Here is a 1,308-nt window from a genome sequence, read left to right as displayed (position 1 = left end):
TGCTCATTTGCTGGCGATAATTATGAAGAATGTGTTGAACAGGAGATGTACTTAAGTGCATTACTGGACTCCGCCTATTCTCACATTTTCCAGGTTATTTTTTTTTCTTTGTAAGATTATTTGTATTGATCTTGTACTGTAGAAATAAAGTCAATTATAATTATTAAAATCATTGGAAACTTATACAGAAAAAAAAACATAAATAATGATACAAATCATTGATAAGAAAAATATTATCCAGATCCAGATACAGGGAAATAACTTTGCAATACACCCTTATATATATCCTTATCTGTTTGCAAAAATACGCAAAATATTATTCTATCAACATTTGGGTGTTCTTTCTCAAGGAATTTTCTAGCTTGGTAAGCTGCTATATGGGCAGCAGGTAATTTAGGAAATGAATATATTCCTGTGGAAATACAAGGAAATGCAATTGTCCTCAATTTTTTTGCGACAAGTAACTCCAAGTTATTTCGATAACAGTTTTCAAGTAATTGAAAATGATTTTTATTGAGCTCTTCTGGCTTTGCCAATTGCGGACCAACTGTTCGTATCACATATTTAGCTGGTAACTGATAGCCTCCTGTTATTTTAGAATCTCCAGTATTACAAGGAGCCAAGGTAGCTCCTTCTAACCTCAAACATGACCCAGCGGCTCTATGAATTGCACCATCAACTCCTCCGCCTCCTTGAAGCCTGGAATTTGCTGCATTAACAATAGCATATTATTATTAGTATTATTATATCTTCTGTGAATTTTGTCAAAAAAGTATCTGCTCGTTTTACTTTAGCTATAGGTGCCCATATTTTATCCATTGGCAGGGGCAAAGCGGACAGAATGCATTTTGCATTTTTGTGTTATATTTTTGGTCTTTTATCTGTAATATGATGTTAAAATAGTTTATCAATAACAGCGTGTAATGATTTCAATATCAAACAAATATTCTATCACAATTCCCATATTCTCTTAAGGTGCTCCCAAAGGTACTAAAAATAATCAAAATGCACCCCAAATAGGACATAAACCTGTTTCGAAAACGTTTTTTAAAGCTCTTTCCACATTTTGCCACTATATCTGTTATTTTCGAATTTTGAACCGGAAAGTTTCCCCGATATTTTGCTATATTCTTTTCATTCTGACTTGAAATTCGAAAAGATAAATTTTCTAGCCTTGAATCTTTTCCGTCAGTATGGAATAATTTTTCGTCGTCTGGTATATTCTATGGCAATGAAACACCCAAGGAGCTCAAGCTGAATCATTACATCGTAGAGAGCTTTTTAACAGCAAAGAATAACATCGCCATA

The 1,308-nt window shown here is 33.3% G+C and overlaps 1 protein-coding gene across 1 annotated transcript; it reads right to left on the bottom strand.

Moving 5' to 3' along the window:
• Window positions 1-233: 233 nt before the first annotated feature.
• On the bottom strand, window positions 234-728 carry LOC123673447 (ADP-ribose glycohydrolase MACROD2-like; the record flags this gene model as incomplete). Its single annotated transcript, XM_045607929.1, has 1 exon — window positions 234-728. A coding segment is annotated over one exon (495 nt), but the record flags the coding sequence as incomplete, so codon positions are not given.
• Between the last annotated feature and the right edge of the window lie 580 nt (window positions 729-1,308).

This window comes from Harmonia axyridis, chromosome 2 (assembly GCF_914767665.1).
Source record: "Harmonia axyridis chromosome 2, icHarAxyr1.1, whole genome shotgun sequence".
Lineage (NCBI taxonomy): Eukaryota > Metazoa > Arthropoda > Insecta > Coleoptera > Coccinellidae > Harmonia > Harmonia axyridis.
This window is presented reverse-complemented; position numbering and strand designations above follow the sequence as displayed.